At 39.8% G+C, this 18,083-nt stretch overlaps 1 protein-coding gene across 2 annotated transcripts in view; it reads right to left on the bottom strand.

Moving 5' to 3' along the window:
• Positions 1 to 625: 625 nt before the first annotated feature.
• Positions 626 to 18,083, bottom strand: part of lmo1 (LIM domain only 1) — a 37,982-nt gene continuing 20,524 nt past the window's right edge. For both annotated transcript variants that reach the window (XM_086026372.1, XM_086026373.1), the window contains 3 exons: positions 17,257 to 17,470; positions 6,043 to 6,168; positions 626 to 1,397 (listed from right to left, as the gene is read on the bottom strand). In XM_086026372.1, coding sequence (XP_085882498.1) covers positions 1,292 to 1,397; positions 6,043 to 6,168; positions 17,257 to 17,470 — 446 coding nt within the window. In that variant the 3' untranslated portion in view covers positions 626 to 1,291. The remainder of the gene's footprint in view (positions 1,398 to 6,042; positions 6,169 to 17,256; positions 17,471 to 18,083) is intronic.

The following is an 18,083-nucleotide window of genomic DNA, read 5'->3' as shown; positions in this document are numbered from 1 at the left end:
AACGGCATCACCAAGTATCTGTACTCGGTATTGGCGGGTAGCTACTCAAATTTAGGTACTTGTCGTCATATTCTGTCTGAAAAAGTGACGGGTACATCCCTTGTACAGTCTCAATATACTATGTTTTTTTCTCATGGTATTTTTACTTATCTCTTGTCATTCATAAGTTGAGGGAAATGTTTATTGCCATGCGAATTGCTGCACCTCTCACTCAAAGTCAGATGGGATAGGCTGCAGCTCATCCTTGACCCTAATGAGGACAAGCAAGAAATTGGATGGATGGATGGATGTGTTTAAGTTGGTGGTTATTGACTGTGAAATTGTAAAATGACTCTCACCGGAAAATGGACTTCTTGAATTGTACCTTGTACCTTTACTAGTATCATGTAAAGTTACAAAAGAGAAAATAGAATATAATGCAAATAAAGTTGTAATTGTAACAAGTAATCTATATAATACAATATGCAGTTAAGGAGTTTATCTGAACTCAATCTTTTTTCATCTGTCTAATGATTTTCCTTTAGAATTGATTTCCAGGCTGATTCACCTTCATTATCAAGTGGCAATTCGTAGTGCATGAATATCTTAGAGCATCTCAGTTACCCTTTTTACCACAACAACACGGTTTGGAGAAGCAGTCTTTTATTCCAAATAAAATATTAGTTCATTTTCAACAGTTTTATCTAATTCCATCATAGCTCTGTAAAATGTAACAAAACACATTTTGTTGCATTATGATTTCAAGGAGGACTTCAAATATAATTTCTCTTGCAAGGCCCTTTTACACCATTGCTGTTTTAGAGACACAATTACATTTCAATCAAGTGATGGGCTCTCTCTCCAACAACTTTGGTTTTGGTACAAGAGGAAAAAACTCACTATGAACATTTAAGAATCTTTAATTCACACTAGTAATAAAATTGCATTACATTTCATAAAATAAATGTTCCAGTTTATATATACAGAGAAAACAGACTGTACATACCCTCCAATGAACCATTTCTAAAAGAAAACAAACCGGAAACCGATTTCACAAAACATACAAGCAATGTGGTGCTCAGCTAAGCAGGCACAACTGTACATCAACATTTGTAACTGCTCAGTGTTGGGGTGAGGGAGGGGCAAAAAGTTGAACATTTACAATAGAGTCCTCGGGAACTAATAAAGGGGTCTTAAAAAGTATTGCAGGCAAGCAGACAGACGCTTGTCTTTCTTTCCAAGTGCAGCAGAACATCCATGGTGTTGTGGAACGCGTGGAGCTGATTGTCGCTGCCACAGTACAAGGCTCCCACTATTGGACCTGCGACTCGAAGCTCCCGTTCAGCTGACCCTCCTCATAGTCCATTTGACACAAAATCATGTTGTTTTTAAGGAAAAACTTGTCGCCCACGCAAAACCTGTTGAAAGAGATAAACACGAGATGATTAGTGCCTACGCTGTGACTAAGTGACGTCTGTGTGTGTGCGTGTGTTTCTATCGCCAACTTGTGTGTAGAAATGTTCCCTTCGAATAATAATCTTAGAATAATTCCGACTGGCTGGTAATAAGATAATCGACGTCTCTTTCATCATCATGCCAACAGTGAATCACCTGCCAGCCTAAGAGGTATATAATATATTGGTGGACCAGTCAGTGCCAACATTGCTATTCAAAGTGCTCGAACAAACGTGTAAACAATCAGATGGTATATTGTTCTTCTTCCATTACCATCATTATTGATTGTCGAAGTCACAACCTGGCTGACTGCACACTAGTTCAGCTTGGTGCTATTCCACTTAAGACCTGTCAATAACAGTAGCGCATGTTTACAGGTGTACTCAAACCAAATGAAGAAAAACACTTTAATCAGTCTCTAGGTTTGGAAAAAGCAGAATTCAAGCCTCACATCAAAGCAATCACTTGTGCTTTGAAAGAAAGAGACGCAGGTAAACATGAACCGATGCCTTGATCATCTACTTTTGCGCAGACGCAGTGAGGAAAAAGGCCCACCAAATTTCGGACATGCCAAAAACTCATCCGACGGTCATCATGCGAGTCACAGTTTGGACTTGAAATCTGCCCCCATTCAAAAGTCAGAATCAGACTTGAAACAGACGGATCTGTGTTTTGCCTAGTTAGTTTATGCAAAAACTGGATTGCTATATTCTTTGAAAGCATGTACTGTATGACCATCTTGATATTTCAGTGGTTCTCCAACTTATCCCCATAATGATCAATGTTAAAAGGTAAATACAACTTAACTTTACTCGCTGTAATCAGACATTCACATGATTCATTAATGCAACAAAAAAACCAGAGTGCCAATAAACCTAACTTTGTAACTCAGGGTGCCAAATTCACAATAATTCAATTGTACACGACTAGAAATAAGACCACCTGAATAATTACACCATGTCATTACAAATACATTAAAGTTTCTTGATGAAGTCAAAGGTGATGATTGTCACCATACCAAAGCATGCCGGGAAACGCCTCTGATTCCGGAGGAGTATTACTTTTAATGGCGAGATGTGAAATGCTGATGACACTGATGAAACTATAAATCTTGTAATGCAGTGTAACGGCTATATTAGGAAGGCTACGCTCCCCGCGATCATTTCGGAGATCTGTTGCATATATGCTAGCACATTCCTGTGTTTGCGGTTGTGCGCCCCAATGAAAATGAACAAAACATCAAAAAGGTGTCTGTGATAATTGGCTGCAAGCCATCCTGAGAAAGGGGTATACTGATGGTGTAGTGGTACACACGCCTGAGTTGTGTGCGGGCAGCGTGGGATCGGTTCCCGCTCGGTGTCTGTGTGTGTGTCCTGCGACTGGCTGGCGACCAGTTCGGGGTGTAGTCTACCTTTCGCCCATTGGCTCTGACAAAATGGCATAAGAGCCAAGGAATTTCAATGTTTTGATTCATCATTATTTTAACTTTCATTGTAAAGCACATGCATGTTAATATTTTGAATTTGTGTTATTCTGACAGGTATTTTTATGATAAGCAACATATTTTAATGTGTTTTAACTTCAATCCTGTTTGTGTGCTTTGAGATTTGGCTCGTAATTTCATTTCCAATTCCAATTTCCTACCAAGTCACATTCAAGATGGTATCGGCAATAGCAAACTAGAGCTGGGCATCGCCTAACCGCCTTCGAGTTCCCGTCTGCATATTTAATCGACCCACAGAGGTCCCAATCCGTCCCTCGTCTGCGTCAAGAACATAATCTTCAAGTTAGACGCATCCACGCCGCCAAACATGACTTCTTCCTACTCCTTTTCGAACATGTGTATTTAATGGATATTTCATTTATAGTGACTGCTGCCTACTGTGTAACTTGTGTTGCTTTCGTTGATGCTTTGTTTCTGTGGTATGTTTGTTTGTACATTATGTATGTATTTATTTATTTATCTATTTATTTTTGTCTTCACAAGTGAATTACATTTGTTTTGTCTTTTTTGTATGTTAGAAATAAATTCACTTCAGTTCAATCCAATTCAATTCAAAACATAGAAAAAAATATCAAACCAAAACAACTGATACACACACACACTCACACACACACACCACAGCGGTGATTGGTGAAATAAAAACAATATTAGACACATGTCATTGCGTCTGTGGGACCGCAAGGTACACAACACTGTTTTATTTATTTATTTTTTCTTACTCGGCTGCGTGGCAGGAGTGCCGCACCTGCGTCTGACATGGTACAGGTTAAGTCAGTTCGCGAAACCGTTTGGCAGACTCGGACCGACTGGGACCACGCGGGTCCTTTGAATATGTAGACGGAAATCGGTGGTGGTTAGATTATGCCCAGCTCTGCCGATATTGTGCAATTATACATAACTGATTCAATCCCAAAGACATATTAATATGTCTTTTCACAGTCCAGCCATTCAATCCCAGGAATTTATTTTTACTTTTTTCAATTTTTTTCAAACGTTAGTGTAAAAGAGTGTCTGAAAATGCCTGGTAGTGAATTAGATAATGTGTCCGGTAAATCTAAATTAATTAATTGAATAAAACAAAACACTGTATTTCAACTCATAACTTCATGAACAAGACAGTAATTTATTTACTTATTTTCAAACTGAAATCATATTGTGGTATCAGTCAGAGAGTTCATGTTTTTTTTTTAATACTGGGTGACTCAAATTGAAATTGGCGGTCCATATTTAATTAAATAAATGCCACAAGTTTGTCAGTACCTATGTTCTAAAATATTCACTTAACAACGAGAGCAAAATAAACTGATTGCAAATAATAATGGATATATATTCTAGATTAAATGTTAATTTTCATCACTCCTTTGAAGTATTTTCTTCATTTTCTTCGATTGTGCCTCTTTTGAGTTCACCATGGCTGTTTTATTGTAATTGCTGGGTATAATGTAATGACACCTAGTCCTATATACTTGTAATTTACTTTAAATTGTCAATTCTTTAAGGAACCTTACCTGAATATATTCATACTATTGTTTTGCCTATATGAGATTTAACTGAAGTCGTTATTTGTTGACATATGTATTTATTTAGTTGCTTATTTATTAATTTGAGCAACTCCAACAATACCAGTGCTTAGTGCTGTTTAAAAGCTCACATTTTCTCCCTCTGTACCTGGATAGTGCCTGCCTGCATCATCAAAGCAACTACACTGTGCTCTTCTCTTCTACCCGCGACTCGGCCTCATAATAAATGCCTTGTATTATGTGATGTGGTTTAACTTCAGGTGTTTCACAAAGTTTGTTGTGTTGCTACAACTCCTTCTAAGCTCCTCTCTCGGGTTAGTACTACAGCAGTAATACTAGTCATTCTTCACAGAAGATAAAGAATATGACTGCAAGCATTGTTATATTATCTATGATAGTACATGACATACTGTAGCTGTTTTTTTTCTAGTCTTAAAGTGGAAGTCAATCTCAACTTTTTCTTTACAACATGTTCTATGCGGCCTCCACTAGTCCACACATTACATTGTGATAACATTGTTTTTGTGGAATAAGATTTAGCGGCAAAATCCACCAGTTTTTATCCATCTCAGGGAGCGGCCAATTTGCCACTTGCCCTGAATATGACATCACAGCACCAAAGGGCTCAGCTTCCAAACATCACATGACCAAACTCTGAAAACCAGTGAGCTGTCTTTTTGAAGAACCGTTCATAAATCGGCCAAACTGCTGCTGCTGTTACCTGCCCCCATAGAGCATTTATGCTGTATCTCACGTTTGCGCTTGCAAGTCAAAGCCAAAACATCGACCAAATGACGGCTCGTACCTTGAAACCCCCCTAAGTCGGGTCGCTCGTATATCAAGGCAGCACTGTATCTGTTTGTGACAGTGCAATCAACTTCATGCTAAGCTATAGCGGAACATAGGTTGGCTTTCGTTACGTGCCATGCTGTTGAAGCGGTCATTACTGTGCCAGGTGACACTGTGTCTGCCAAGTGAGAGGAGAGAGAGAGTGCGGTCATAATTCCATTACAGCAGGTGTTCACTATGGTAACTGAATGTGGCCCGCGCAAGGTTAATGGGCTTGTGCTGTGCACAAGAACAGGGTCACAGCACCCCTGACAAGCATGCAAAGGACATTCTGCTCCCAGACTGGCGCCATTAGCAACAATGGCAAAAATCAGTATTTGGATATGTCATATTCTTTGTAAAGGCTTTGTGTTCACCCCAATTTGATGCTTGTTTCCTGACTAAGAAAAGATCCTTTCACACCATGCAAGCAGCCACACGGCTGTCTCTAAAGAGCTAATGTTGCTGCGCCCTTGCAATTAGATTTGCAGATATAGCTGCAAAGTGCCGCCAGTGTGTGACGAGAAAAATAATTAGCCGACCATTACAAACACAATGCAGTAACCTTTATTTTTACAACAGACTTTCACTCTGGCTTCTGCGAGTGTGGCCTGCACTAATCAAACCAGACAGTCAACTGTGTTGCACATGGAGAGAAGCTATTTCTGCACCTTCTGATGTTTAAAAGCCAGTCGTCTTAACGCTCCAATTTTTTTTTGTGTGTGTGTGTGTGTGTGTGTGATTTCTATTGCTTACCTCTGGTTACAAAGCTGACAGGCAAAACAGTCCAAATGGTAAACATTATCTCTGGCTCTCATCACCATCTCAAAGGCTGGGATCAGTTTACTGCAGGCTGCGCAGTTTCCCGTAGTACCAAAGAGCCTGCAAGACAGAGAGCACATGCACGGATTAACCCACCTTCCCTGTACCTTGATGAAATATAAGAGCAGACGAAATGCATTGACAGCGAGCATGAAAAAAGAGAACTTGGAAAAGCTGACAGAATGGCAATATGCTGCATGAAATCCACAAATCTTTCCTGGCCCCGCTCGGTGTTGGAGTTAATGAGAGAAACAAACATAGATCTTAATTCTCGCCTAATGATCTAATTAAAATGATCACATGGCTTTAATCGCCTTCAAAACATATTGTATATCCCTTGCACAATGCAAAAACAACAAAACAAGTCTGAGGTAAATCATTTGGGTTGCTCAAATTCTTTTTTTTTCCTCCCAAGTGAAAAAGAACTAATGTGTCTATCTGCAAGCATAGCCAGCTGGGATTTGCGCAAATCTCTTTGTTCTATAATGATGCTGCAAGTTCAAAAGATTTTTTTTTTTTTTTTATGAATGGACACCCTTTTCTCACTTTTTCTTTTTTTTCTTAGCCATAAACATGGTCTCTTTTTAGATGGATTACTCTAAAAAAGAGCAGATTCTGATTACAGCGTTTATTTGACTGTTTCAAGAATATTACTTTCATAATCATGTTTACACATGACCAAATGTAATCGCGCACACATTACGTTCCTTTGTCATACGTGCCCTTTAAATGTTTTTTCCCATTTATGTCTCTTACCACAAAAGAAGAAACTGCATTTTCCCATAAAATGTCCTAGCTAGGTTATACAAACATGTATTGCTTTTCTTTTGCAAAATGATGCTAAAACGTCTTATTAGTATCTTAATCTGGTTATTAAGTGCAATTTGGAAACAAGTCATTGAAGTTACATTGTAGTTTTTTTTAATTATTATCAACCAATTTACTGCCACTCATTTTCAAAGAAGGGTTTAGCATTTTTTTGAGCAGTTTTCAAACATTTTATTACCCTCTGTGTTTTTGGTTTACTTTGTTTTGATTACAATCAAGAGTTTTTTGTTTACTTTGTTTTGATTGGATGTAGTTAAGTTTCATCGTCTCTGCCTGTTCTCGTCAGTGCTGTTCCTTGTGTCAACCAATCAGCCCAATACCTCCCTGCTGCCACTTGTGTGTTGGCCAGATGTGCCTCGTTTCATCAGTTTTCTTGTATTCAGTTTCTGGGTTTCTTTCAGTCTTCTTCGGTTCGTTGTTGCTGTCGTGTGTTGTTGTTAGTTACGTTAACCAAGTAATTTTATGTTTACTGTATTTTTCCGTTCATCCCCTGAGTTTCGTTGCGACTTTCAACCTTGCTTTTTTTTGACTTTGTGAATTTAGAATTTTGATAATTCCACATGAGTTTTTTTTTCTATTAAATAATTTTTACTCAAATACTTCTGCTTCTATACATTTGCGTCTTTCCTCACAATTACAACACACATTTTCAACTACCAGTACTTAACCGTGACAAATACTCTGTTTATCCGATACATATACATACTCTGTTTGAATGTAAGGTGCCATGTCTGACTACCATCGTGTTGGCATTTATTTCCAGAGGTGGGCATCCCGTCCCCGGGACGCAACGGTCCGTCCGTCTGTCCCGGACGGATGGCTATTTTGTGGACATGCGGACGGAGGTTGAGAACTATTTTGGGGGGGGCGGCATCGGGGGTGGGTGTAGAGGCGGACTGACGAAATGTAAGGGTGGAAGTGCTTTAAAAGGACGGGGATCGGAGGATGCTAATTTTTAGGAATAAGGACGGCGGGATGAGGACGGAGGACGGACCGGCAGAAAAGGGTCAAGTGCCAGGCTCTGTTTATTTCCCTCCTAATCAATGTGACAAGCCCAGATTCATACTATAATCTTTATCTTCTACTCAAAAGCTGTACTGACCTCAAATCTAGAGGTATATGTTAGTCATTACAGTTCTTTCACAGACAAGCTCCTCAGTGAAAAACAAAATAAATGCAGTATGTCAGTAGCAGAGGTCATCTGGATTCCAACTGACCAATACAAGTGTCCACGGCAGTGAATGGGTTAAGTATCTGTGTAATTTTCTCCATGACAGATACCAATTGTGCAAATAGTTCCAGCCTTATTTTTACTATGTCAGGCTCAAAGCACACCCCGTTGGGCTTCACCTGTGTGACAAGTGTCGTTTGTTCTGCTCTTCAGTGTTGTTCATGCTGCTGAGTTGCTGTCGTTTTGTTTTTACCTGCGTGAATTTGATCTTTGTGGCTATTTGAAATGAAGGATTGTTCCGTTCATTTCTACCTGTTTTGAGCTACTGTAGGTATTCCAGTTCAATCCATTGGCCTCAAACATACCCAAAATAAAAGTATTTGAGTGGAACAAGACCCTTTCCCTAGATAAATTACAGAAATTATGTGCAAAGCAAGATATAGATTAGGCCATTTTATGTCCAGAAAGAAATAAACCCGCATATTTTCACTTTTCACATATCTGCCTGTATTCACGTTTAGTGTGGATTTTTATAAGTACTAATAGATGTGTATAATCTACTGTACAGGCAATATCACATCCACATAAAAGCCTTCTCCCTAAATTTGTAGCGCGCAGATTGAGGAGTCAAAGTGTTAATTTTTTTTCTTGTCTAGGTTGCTCTCATTCAGCTGCTATCACCTTGTTAAAGGAAACATCCGAACAGCAGCCCTGCTTCTAATTAGAGGCCACTGGCCCAAAGGAGTTGCACGAAATAAACAGGAGAGAAAGCGCTCTTATGCTCACCCAGAGGGATTCATAGAGTGTAAAGCACAAATACTGTGACAACAACTTGGTGTTACAGTCAAATGTTTACTACAAGTTGCAAACCATGTTGTGCCGCAACATGCTGGGCAACATGGAGCTCCACTGGTTGCAGCATAATTAAGAGAAGAGACAGAGAAGGTCCCCTACTAAGCTGAGAGAATAGACGCCTGTGAATAATATACGGTATGGTCTGGTTGAACATTGTGGTGTTTAAATAAAGAATGTTGAATTCTCTTTTGTTAAAGTAGTAGCTGTTTGAACATTAATTACCTCATAATTACCTTTACATACATGCTTGTATTTTGGGTTCAGAGTTAGGGGTATAGCCATTATTTTCAGACAGCTAATGGGAAAAATATATTTTGAAATCACTAACCCATTTGTATTTTCTGATTTGGCTTAGCTCCAGCAACACTCTCTAACAACCCCGAGTGGTTACAGAGTGCCTGGTAAACACTGTTTGATAACACTATCATGCTTTTCATAAGTAAACCTGACACACTTGTTTTAAAAAAAACAAAACAACAACAGTGATCAAAATATATAATGTAAACCTCATTTAACCAGGTGTTCAGTGAAATATACATATACATATGCACGGCATGTCAACCTAAATAACCTGACTGGTTTTAAATCATGAAGGTTCTACTTCATTCCCACTAAGCTAACCTGCCTCTCAATTTAATTTGCTCCACACAGGCAAATACTATGCCCATTTTGTTCTCTCTCGACCAACAAATTGAGAGGCAAAATATATGAAATTGTGCTGATGTGACAGTGTGTGCAGTATTTCCACCAGTAAATGATTAGTCTGGGTTATAACATCAGTAGAGGTTCACGGCCCAGTTGGGCTTTTTTTCTCCTGCTAAGAGGAGATAAGAGCTGAAGAGATATATTCAAACACATTTACATTCGGGTGAAGCTAAAAAGCTTCAAGAGTTGAACCGCAAAAAAAAAACACAAAAAAAAAACACCCCACTGGTCTCTTGCGAGCCTGATGGGAAACTACAGTACAGAGTAACAACATTGCACAACACACAACAGCGTGTCAAAGATAATGCTCCAAAGTGTGGATGTTAGTCACAAATTGACAATAAATAAGAATTGATCTGTAAAGCAGGTAAATGAACTAATCTTTATCGTATGAATGCATGGATATCACTCTGATTAAAAATCCATGGATGACAAATGAGGATTTAGATTGTCAAGGCGATTCTTAACTTGCTGAGTGCAACGATGAGAATGCACACAACGTACTTGTATCGTGTACTTACAAATCCACTGTAAAATCATTCCAATGATTTAGCGAAAAAAGGCGAAGGACGGATAACGGAAGGGTACCCACGCTGCAGACGGATGATGAATAATGGATGCTCAATGTTTAATCAAATGCCCATCTCTGTATGAAACGGCGACCGGAATTGGCCATAAAAGGCAGAGGAAATGCCACCCTGTGGTGTCCCAGCTGACATCAGCCGTAGTGCCGCCCTCCGACTTGGAGTGACGCAACACATTTTCAAAACAAAGCATGTGGGTTGCGCGTGAGTATAAAGGCAAACTGTGGGCGGCAGTGACGTGCGCGCAAATGTCGCCCGCGGGAGTATAAAGAGTGGGCCTTAAGAGTGAACTAGCACTTGTAATTTATTCCTGCTTTTTATATGGATTGAATGAATGAGTGTTCTCCAAAGGGAAGTTAGTATTTCTACCTAATGTGCATGATGTCATGTAAAATACATCTAATTACATCCCAGGTCACCTGAATTTGTCAATCAATCATCTGCACTATATTGAGGTTTGAAGCATAAAAAGCTCATTAAAACTACACACTTCTGGGATTAATTTATAAGGATTGACCTGACCAGATGTGACAGTGAGATTGCTTCCTTCAATTTGTCGCTGATTGTACACTCACCGGAACCAACATTAGGCACACCTGCACAATTAAATGAAATGAATATAAAAGAGAACTATTCTCTTATGTATTTAAATGGGGTACATTTAATATTAGAAACACCACTGAGTATAGTGCAGTACAGTTACATATCACTGCAAATTATGAAGCGCATTAATGAACAAAATTTAACTGAACGTTAATACCTTGATTTAAACTAAGTATTATCATCGTCGTAAAGGCTGAGTTTGCTCTTGTACAGGAAGTCCTCAATTTACTAACGAGTTCTGTTCTTACAGTGGCGATGTAACCCGAATTTCCGTGTATGTTGTATTTCACCGTAAAAGTCGAAATTTAGGTCAAAATACTTTGTATAAAAAAATGAAAATACATTAAAATGAAAACATAGGATGCTGTAATTACCGTTACTGCTGAGAGGTGGATAGAGAAGAAAGAGAGGAGGGTGAACGCAAAGTCACTCTGCACGCTCAATTGCAAGGAATGCTGGTCTTTGTAGTACAGAAAGTGCTTGTATGCGAAAGTGCCTTGTTTGGCGCTCAACCACCGCAAATATACAAGCAGAGGTAAACAAACTCAGAGAAACAGCACAAAAACACACTTTTGGAGCGAGGAGGAAAGCGGCTTCATTCATGTGGTGAGTGACATGAATATCAAGTGTTTAATTGACAGTTGAAAGTAACATGCGGAAATGACGTCCATTTGAGTGACGACGCCGTGCGTCGCCGTCACAGTGGCTTATTCAAATGCCGGAGCAACTCTGTCCGCTCAATCACGTAAGCGGGTTATTCAGGATATTTCAGAAATCGGAATTTTGACCTGATGCAAACGTAGTCACTTTGCTTTGGCATGGGCGTCGTCAAGTCAAAATGTCGTAATTCCAGGACTTCCTGTACAGGATGTCATTAGATTGTGCAGGTGTACCTAATGTTGTGGTGGTATGTCTGCAGGATGATTTGTGAGAAATAGTACGTGACACCTGACCTCTCTGTTCACTACGATGCTACTGTTAAGAATGATAATATTGTAGATCTTATTTGTTCTTAACCACTCCACATTCCCTTTAAGTTGTTGCTTTTGTGTTTTATGCAGAATCTGAGAAAACAAATCAGACTGTGCCACTTAAGTGTACTAAGGAATGACATTTAGGTTAAAGGTCGGCAAGTCATCTCCAAGTTTGTGGTCGGACAAAAGGCAAAACCTAGCAGAATGAAGTACAACCCTGTTGGTCTATAAAGTCTTCTAGTGTGGTGCCAGTAGGCTTTAACGTGTGGGCAGCAGTATGAAATCAGAGAAACTCTGCTTTCCCTCCTCTATTGTTAAGCATCAATGAGTCTTTAGTGAAAGGAGTGCCACCTTTCGTTTCATCAGTGCGCTACTTTGCTAACGTCAAAAGCTTTCATCTCCCACAATGGCGCACCGTGCATTGCCTTCTTTTAAGACTCGATTGCAGCGCTTGATATTTTGTACCGGTTAGCACAGCTATATATATATATATATATATATATATATATATATATAATTTTGTGTGTCATTCGTGTGTCATTTTCACACAAAGTTTACTTTTACTCAATTACATTTCCTCAGTGAAATGTATACTTTTACTCTTTCCCTTTATCTTTGTTGCTATAAAAGCACAAGAAACTGCCTGCTAAGATACTGCCTGGACTGACATTTAAAAAAGCGGTCTGGATGTATGAGATTGGGGCTTGAGTTGTTTGTTAATTTCTATCATGTTTTACTGCTGTCACTTAAGAGGCCAGTCAACTCACCTTGCTTTATTTTGTCTATTTGCAGCAAGTAGTTGAGAGCTATTTTTTGTTTTCAATGCATTTGTAATGACCATCAATTATACGCAGATTTTCACTATTTGGTCCAGTCCATATCCATTGTACACTATGTATTTTCAATAGTACAATCGATTCGAGTGCTATTTTTTTCTCATTAAAATATGCATTACCACATTTTGTGGGGGCCGGGATTGGACGGCGGGGCGTATTGCATTAATGGATAAAGGTGATCCGAAATACGAGTGTTAAAGGTTATGAGCATGGCCACGGGACATATTAAACTCACATCTCAAGGCACCACTGTACTTTAGTTTTTTTACTCAAGTATTGCTTTCAGGTACTTTATTCAAGTCATGACAGATTTGAAAAGGCAGACACTCCCTGATGTAGCTATCATCATCATTATCATCGCCAGTTTGTGGATAAATTCTACTGTTCATTATCTTGGAAACATTTTCCTCTTTCAGTTAATTATGCTGCCAGTTTGATAAGTGGGTGACTATTATGTCCTCTCTTATATATGAAACAGGAGATTAAATTAATTCAGTGGAGATGATCAAATCACAACTAGATTGTCAAGCCTCTGGTGGAGTCATACGATACGGAGCGCTTGACATAAATGAAACACCTAATTAATATGTTATTATCCTTTTGTGAGAACAGTGGGGTCTAAAAAAAAAAGGTATTGTATTTGTGAACTTTTTGTAGTGCAATCATTTGGAGGACAGTGGGGGACAGTGGCACAGATGTGTGTATGTGTGTGTTGAAGATTTGGGAATGCGTGAGTGCATTCAATAAGCTGCTAATGCCACTGAAGGACAATCACAGATGGAGCTCCTATAATAATTAATGGGAGCATGGCAGGGTTCCAAACCCTGGGAAATAACCAAAGTGTGTTTGATCCACCCGCTTGTTTTTCATGTAGTGCAGAAGGCTAATTCAGTGCACAGATGTAGCTTCATTACTGCAGGTGAGGGGTGCCTTCATCTTAGTTCACAGAAGAGGAAGCAAAGAGGAAGAGGGGATGGAAACGGATGACATCAACACAATCGGCACTACACACAAAGCAAGGTTTTTAATAGCAGTTAGTCAAGCAGCTCTGGCCATTAAGTGTTGTTTCATTCTGAAGAACAGGCACTCCTGACCAAAACCGGAGCATGAAACTCACTTTATTTTCAAAAATCCATAATTTGCTATTAAGAATTCTTGATTTTATTCGTCGGTCTCCATTTTACGCCCTATCTCTGACCTCAACATCTTGCCCATGTAATGGCGCGAGGGCATTTCATTTTTCCTCCACTGTGCCAGCGAAGCACTCACGATGGCTTTTCAGCTGATATATTTTTACACGTGAAACTAATTTTTGCCTTAACTTGTTCATATTCCCATTTAATATTACCTCGTATGCCCCATCCGTCCCTTCTGGGGGCAACGTGGGGGTCTTAGTGAAGCTCTCACTGCATCTTAAAAGCATTAACTGAGGGTGGGATCTGATGGATGGTCATGGTCTATCTTAATGTAACATCACTAAGCGCCTCAGGAGTGGGCTGTGGGATACTTGTGGGTCAGGGGAAAATCTGAGATGCAAGCAGAATGTCACGGGGGTCCCTGTGTGAGCTACAGTGGATGTAAAATGTCGACACACCCCTGTCCAAATGTGTTCACAAAAAATGAGAACAACATGAATCATTTAAAAACTTTTCCCACTATTTATGTGACCTACAGCCTGCGCAACACAGTTGAATATTTAAAAAATCTTTTTGAGAAGGGAAGAAAAAATAAACAAGAGAAATGATGTACTTGCACAAGTGTGCACATCCTCTGATAACTGTGATGTGGTTATGTTCAGAAATCACATTCAAAATCATGTTAAATGTGAGTCGCACCCACCTGGCCCCACCGTTAAGTGTCTCTTATGTATCCCAAATAACTATTTGGGACTGTTCACTTAGTCCAAGGCATGATGATGCCACTACCATACTTGACTTTAAAGTCTTTTGATGATGCGCACTGTTGTTTTTGTGCCAAACATACCTTTTGGAATTCTGCCCAGAAAGTTCAGCCTTTGTCTCATCTGACCATTTTTTTGCCATGTGTTTAGGTGATTTTGTGCACGTGTTTTTAATTTTTTTTTATGATTTATATTGGGTTAATTTCTCTCTCTCTCTGTCTCTCTCTCTCTCTTTATATCTATCTATCTATCTATCTATCTATCTATCTATCTATCTATCTATCTATCTATCTATCTATCTATCTATCTATCTATCTATCTATCTATCTATCTATTTATCTATCTATCCATCCATCCATCCATCCATCCATCCATCCATATATATATATATATATATATATATGTATATATTTTATATCCTCTTTAAGTAGGAGGAAAGAGTTGATAATGGTTCTCTAAACTACAATATTTGTGGTGATTTGAAATTATGAGCGCAGATGGATCATGTTGCTCTAAATCAGAATAATGACCAATTAAAACCTGTAGTAAGAAGGCTGAGGGTATCAATGAGGGATTGGACAGACACGTGGACTGAAGGGTAATTGGTGAATGGGGGAGGACAGTGCAAGGGAGGGTGTTTTAAAAAGGAGGGGGCGAGTAGCAAGGGCACCGGCATCTCTAAGTCAGCCTCTGGGGGATTCCCTCACGGATAAGTGGTCCGATCTCATTGGGAATGTGACTTAACGCTCAGGAAATGGTCATGTTTAATTTAACTAGCAGATGGTAGGGGCATCTGAAGACTGTGCGCGTGTGTGCACGTGTGTGTGTGTGGGTGTGTGTGGGTGTGTGCATGTGTGTGTCAGGGGAGACAAAGACACTGGTGAAGCAACAAGGCCACCTTGAGGTTTCTCTCAGCTCACTTGACATGACATTCGTTGCACACTCGTTCATGTAAACAGAAAAAAAACAAGAAACAAAAGAACCAGGGACAAAGGATACCAAGACAGCAAACATTAATTTGAGTAGTCATCTGTTTGCTGCAATCATGTCAGCTACAGAAAAGTGTTGGAAATGGCAGGTCTTTTGCTTACGAGAGCAATATGTATGAATCTTACCTAAAAAACAGCTTTCTTGAATACAATGTGATTGTGTGCAGTACTTTCTTTTAATAAGGACAATAGGCACTCTGTTCTTGCCATGGTGACCCCAGACTGCTTCAGTATTACATTAGTGGCATGGATATTATGTTGTGTTTAGCACTAAAACTGATGCAAATTAGGTGAGCCTTTCTGTGACAGAGGCTCTCCACGCTTTGCTTTTTTAGCCATGGGTACATATGAAATTATGAGTAAAGTTAAGTATTCTTGTAAAAAACAATACTACATTCTGACGGCGGTCGGCTGGATCTTGCTTCATACCCGGAGGGATATGTTTTGTTGCGTAACCTCGTGATACAAGATGGCATTTTTGATTGGCCGAGATAATGTATTTGCCATGTTGTGACACCATTCACTATGTGTCGAATTTCAAATCGCAGCCAAACTAGTTGCAGAACCCGCCTCACTGTGCTTTCCGTCGCGATTGTCCTCATTCCTCGGCGTATGGCGGGCTTTACTGTTTAGAGTCGTGTGCTTGTGAAAACTTTGCAGCATGCGAAATAATAAAAGAACACATTTATTTCATAAAGCTATGTTGGTGTTTACCTCATTCCTCTTTTAGCTTCTTCTCGACTTATGTTTATCACTGTGGCTTATGAGTAAATTACACATATTATAACTCTCGGGGCACACGTTAATGTACTGACCCTCACTGTACTTTACGGGAATATTTACGAAACCATAACCTGGTTAATACATGTTTTCTTTTTTGTGTGTTAGAAAATTTCATCTACAGAGGACAAGTGGTCAAAACAATAAAGGGCAAATGAAAACATTGTAATGTTGTATAATGTCAAGTGTGTCCAAACTTTGACTAGTTCTTTATGTTAAGTAAGACACAATAGTCATGTGAAATGTAAATTTTCGTGGAGAAGCATTATGCATAAATTAAAAGAATCACGTGTCGTATTTAGACGCTTACAGTAACATTTCACAATGACTGTTTTGAGCTGTGGTAAAATGGTATGAATGTTTTTAAATACCAATCGATGTCCCCATAAAGGTGCGGACAAGAAAAAGGTGTTACAGACTAAAACACTAGAAATCCATGGCAGGTTGTGGCACTGTGAAGTGAAACTAATTTGCTGGGATTTGTGTTTGGCTTTGACCTTGATCTTCTTGGAGTGATTGCTTTAGAAAAAGGCATGACAAATGTCAGAATTTGAAAAACATCCTATTGTTTGAGAAATTGTTTTGAACTTGTTGTTGTTATTGCTTTTCCAAAAAGGTAATGTGTTGCACAGGAGATGGAATGCCATTGTCAAAGAAGTTCAGATGTATCTTAAAGTATTAAAAAGCCAGTTCCGCATTTAAACTACTCTGCCGAGTGTTGTTTTTGCCTGGATGGATTCCTCGATATCAAAAAACGTTCAGAAGTTACCATGAATGGAGCCTGTGGTAAAATGTACACCTGCTACCGTCCACTAAAAGGCAAGTCAAACTTTTGTGATACTTTCACATCATGTGTACTGTGTCGTAATGCGGTCTTTTGTGTTTGCGGCTACTGTGGTGAAGTGATTGTGTGTCTTCCTTGCCTCAGGTAGTCCCGACGACACAGGATGAGGTTGGCTTTCGTATAAAGGGTGGAGCCCACCTCCCCGAGGCGGCAGTCACAGCAGGCACATTTGAGACAGTCCTCATGCCAGTATTTGTCCAGGGCCTTGAGTAGGTAGCGGTCTTTAATCTTGCGATTGCAGCCAGCGCACCCCTTCTGTTTCCCTTTGGGCTGGACGGAGAGCATCGGCACACCTGGAGTGATAAGGAGACAAACAGCCACGCGTGATTTACGGCCCCGGGAACCCGAGTGACTTTTCGTGTTCCCTTTTTGATAAGCCGGCTGCTTCCGCGGGCGTCTAAGCATGGCCTCCCGTGCAGCCGCGGCACACCGCCGACCTGTTTCATATGCATTAAAGAAAACACTCTTCCATGTACAGTAGATAAACACACGGGTCACATTGGACTACAAAACCCTCACTTGCTCGTTCCACGACGAACACGCTGTAACACTCAAGTTACATGATCACTTGCGGCAGCGAGGAAGCGCAATACATAATACATCAAATCTAGGATCTGTTTTGCTTATTGTACTTACAGCAGGCTGCGTAGTGCATTAGTTACCATTTCATCAAGCCCATTTCACTCAACTGTCCAGAGCTGTAAAAGCTCCTCATGGGCTTTGTTTGGTATAGATTAACATTAACCTTTTAAAAAGCCTCTGACCGCAAAACACGCTGCTACCAGACCCCAGTGAGATATGTTATGGCCTAAGTGCCTTTTAGCATACACTCACGCTACTTCATACGCACACACACTCACACACGCGCAGGGAGCGCTACAGCCTTCACACATATCTGTGCTCATG

The sequence above is a fragment of the Filicampus tigris genome, chromosome 3 (assembly GCF_054856515.1).
Source record: "Filicampus tigris isolate MCC_2025a chromosome 3, RoL_Ftig_1.0, whole genome shotgun sequence".
Classification (NCBI taxonomy): Eukaryota; Metazoa; Chordata; class Actinopteri; order Syngnathiformes; family Syngnathidae; genus Filicampus; species Filicampus tigris.
Note: the sequence above shows the minus strand (reverse complement) of the source record. Positions and strands in the feature narration are given on the sequence as shown.